Source organism: Camelina sativa, chromosome 15 (genome assembly GCF_000633955.1).
Source record: "Camelina sativa cultivar DH55 chromosome 15, Cs, whole genome shotgun sequence".
Taxonomy (NCBI): domain Eukaryota; kingdom Viridiplantae; phylum Streptophyta; class Magnoliopsida; order Brassicales; family Brassicaceae; genus Camelina; species Camelina sativa.
The window spans coordinates 13,807,272-13,810,394 of NC_025699.1; the positions used below are offsets into that span (position 1 = coordinate 13,807,272).

Consider the following 3,123-nt stretch of genomic DNA (forward strand, 5'->3'; position numbering starts at 1 on the left):
ATCTCTAGGAACCATTCCTTTCCGAACCGCCTCCTCGAAGAACAAGCAAGCTTCTTCAACTTTCCCGCTCATACACAACCCTCTAATGAGAAGGATATATGTCGACACATCGATGCTAACATCGTTTTTCACCATGTGATGCAACAATATTCCAAGCAGCTTCATCTTCTTCTTATGGCAACACATCTTCAGCAATGGAGCATAAGTCTCAACGTTTGGACTGCACGATTCCTCTTCTTCCTCCTCCATCCTTTTAAGCAAACACAAAGCCATTTCATCTCGAGAGTGATGAAGCGCAGCAGAAATCATGGTATTGTAGACCAAAACATCACGAGAAACTCCTTGATTCGTCATGTCCTCAAATATCTCATCCGCATCCTTAAACCTACCAGTCTTTGACAGAATATGTATCAACGAGCTATAAAACTTAGCATCAGGAACACACCCATCTTCTTTCATCTTCTCATAGACTCCTAAAGCTTCAGCTACTTGTTTAGCTTTACCCAAAGAATGCATCACAATAGTATAAGTCACAACATTAGGATTACTCCCACTCTCTCTCATTTCCTCCAAGATTTCATTAACTCTTCTGAAATCTCCTTCTTTACAATAAGCCTCAACAAAGCTTGTGTAAGTAACAACATCAGGAGTAAACTCAGTAACCTTCATCAAATCCATCATCTTCCTAGCATCATCAAACTTCCTAGCTTTACAAAACCCATGAATCAAAATGTTAAACGTCCGAGCATCCGGCTTGATTGTATCAAAAAGCTTCAGAAACACTTCATGAGCATGCTCTATACTATTCTCTTTCACAAGTGCATCCATCAAACTGTTCATAGCAATAGTATCTGTTTTCACACCATAACTCATCTCCATCCCTAAAAAAGCATCAACAGCTTCACTATATTTCCCTGATTTAGCTAATCTCCTCATAACCTTACTCATGGTATCAAGCGTAACAAGCCCAGATTCATCACTCTTCTTCTTCTTCATCTCATCAACTAACTCCCACATCAAATCAAAACTCCTACATTTCCCCAACACATCAACCATTGCGTTATAGCTCTTAGCTGAATGCGTATAACCTGTTTGTGAATTTGCCCAAATGAAAAACCCGTAAGCTTGGTTCCACACATTACTAAACCTTCTCAAAACTTGCAAAACCAAACTCTCTGTAACCACCACATTGCAACCACTCAACTCTTTAACAACATCCAAGTGAGACGCGTCCTTCTTGTTCAGAAATTCGCAGACTTTATCAATATCTTCCACTGGCTTCTTCTTCACCACATTCCCTTCTGAGACTTGTTCACTACTAAACTTCTGGCTCTCGACCCAATTCGCCAAAGAAGGGATAACGAAATCTTCATCGTCTTCGGAGACCAAACTCGTCGAAGAAGAAGAAGGCTTGTTTGATAAAAAGTCTTTGATCCAAGAAGGTAGCTCCGGCGACTCTGCGGCAACAACAACCGGTGACTCCTCCTCAGTGTTGGAGAAAGCGTTGTTCGTCACCAAAAACCTCCGTTGGAAGATTCTCCGAGGTATAGTATACGAAACAAGCTTACTAATCCTAAGCTTAGTGAGCATTTTTGTTCAGATTTGTATTTGTTTCTCCGATCAAAGTTCAAACCTTTAAAACCTAAAGCTTGCTGCTTTGTGTCGGGTCAGGTCTGGTACGGGTATTGACCCGGTTCGACTCCTTTAGACCTCAAAGATTTGCGCCGGGTCGGGTCGTTAATGGTTCGATTTTATTCAAATTGAGATTTTTGGTTTACCCATCAGATGCGATTGGGTATAGACACGGTTCAAATCCTTTATACGGACCTAAATCTTTGCGCCGGTTCGATTTTATTAAAATTTAGATCTTTGGTTTTCTCATCTGATGCTATCACGGTTCGAATCCTTTAGACGGACCTAAATCTTTGCGCCGGTTCGATTTTATTTAATTTTTTGGTTTACCGCACAACTCACAAGTGACGATTTTTACTAACACGTGTACACGCGGCGCCTCATCGTCTTCTTCGTTAAAAACCCTAAATTTAAGGAGTCGCGTGAAGCAGTCATCATCGCCGTCATACATTTTAACTGTCTACGGCGCCGTCAGAATCTAACCGACCATGCAGACCTCAATGACGATGGATCTACGACCATCAGGTGACTCCGGTTCATCTGATGTTGATGCTGAGATCAGCGATTGCTACTCACCGCTTGATACGTCTCACGTCGCTGATGAAGAAGGTACACGATTGATACTCCTTTGTTTACCATTTTTGAAACTCGAAAGATTTGATTTTTGACTAACCGAATACTCTGCATTTGAGTCAGGTTCGTTGTTGAGAAGAGCAGAGATGTATCAAGAGTACATGAAGCAAGTTCCTGTTCCGACGAGTCGTGGCTCTTTGATTCCGTTCACAAGCTGGGTTGGATTAGGCATGTCAATCAAACAGCTTTATCGTCAGCCTTTGCATTACCTCACCAATGTTCTGTTACAAGGTTGGGATCAATCAAGACTTGATACTGATTCTGAAGACCAGGCTTTGGATTCAATCATTCATCCTGCTAAAGCTGAAGCTACCATCTGGCTTGTTGAAGAGATACATCGCGTCACTTCGTCTCCTCTTCACATTGCTCATCTCTGGAGTTCTGATCCCATCTATCACTCTTGCATTGACCCAATCTTTCCTGAGCAATGAAATGTGATGAACACCTCTCTTTTTGTATCTACTTTGTTTCTGGAAACCTTGTTCAAGCATTGAAATGTGAATCTTCCACTTTGTTAACTTGTAGACAATGAAATGTGAATCTTCCTCTTTCCTCTTTTACTTCTGTTTCTGTAATCACCAGAAGTCACCGCAAGAACACTTTCCTTGATGGATGAAATGGAACCGGTTATTGTCTCTTAGAATGATTTCTCTTTTGTACACTTTGGATGCAAATTTGGCAAATGAATGACAATCAGAGCATACTCTTAGGTTCTTGACTATTCTGATTGTTGTGCCTTTGTCCGAGCTAATGAGCCCAAAGGCCATTGCAAGTTTCTCGCTATGTCTACTAAGCATAAAGATCTTCTCTTTCTCATCTACATCCATTAGAGCATTACTAAGATCAGGTACATGGCCT

At 41.2% G+C, this 3,123-nt stretch overlaps 3 protein-coding genes across 3 annotated transcripts in view; 1 reads left to right on the top strand and 2 right to left on the bottom strand.

Moving 5' to 3' along the window:
- The window catches only part of LOC104748442 (pentatricopeptide repeat-containing protein At3g22670, mitochondrial-like), a 3,683-nt gene extending 1,768 nt beyond the window's left edge, over positions 1 to 1,915 (bottom strand). The window contains exon 1 of the mRNA XM_010470082.2: positions 940 to 1,915. Within this exon, the coding sequence (XP_010468384.2) occupies positions 940 to 1,590 (651 nt within the window). The 5' untranslated portion in view covers positions 1,591 to 1,915. The remainder of the gene's footprint in view (positions 1 to 939) is intronic.
- LOC104746728 (protein RDM1-like) lies at positions 2,026 to 2,908 on the top strand. The gene is made up of 2 exons (XM_010468255.2): positions 2,026 to 2,241; positions 2,329 to 2,908. Exons 1-2 carry the CDS (start codon positions 2,121 to 2,123, stop codon positions 2,694 to 2,696), a joined length of 489 nt encoding a protein of 162 aa, XP_010466557.1. The 5' UTR covers positions 2,026 to 2,120; the 3' UTR covers positions 2,697 to 2,908.
- The window catches only part of LOC104748444 (pentatricopeptide repeat-containing protein At3g22670, mitochondrial-like), a 4,451-nt gene continuing 4,168 nt past the window's right edge, over positions 2,841 to 3,123 (bottom strand). The window contains exon 2 of the mRNA XM_010470084.1: positions 2,841 to 3,121. Within this exon, the coding sequence (XP_010468386.1) occupies positions 2,841 to 3,121 (281 nt within the window). The remainder of the gene's footprint in view (positions 3,122 to 3,123) is intronic.

Excerpts from the sequence above, each read along its gene's own strand:
- LOC104746728 (XM_010468255.2), top strand. The coding sequence starts at position 2,121 with ATGCAGACCTCAATGACGATGGATCTACGACCATCAGGTGACTCCGGT. Across the intron at positions 2,242-2,328 it reads TCACGTCGCTGATGAAGAAG|GTTCGTTGTTGAGAAGAGCA; the intron begins GTACACGATTGA and ends CATTTGAGTCAG.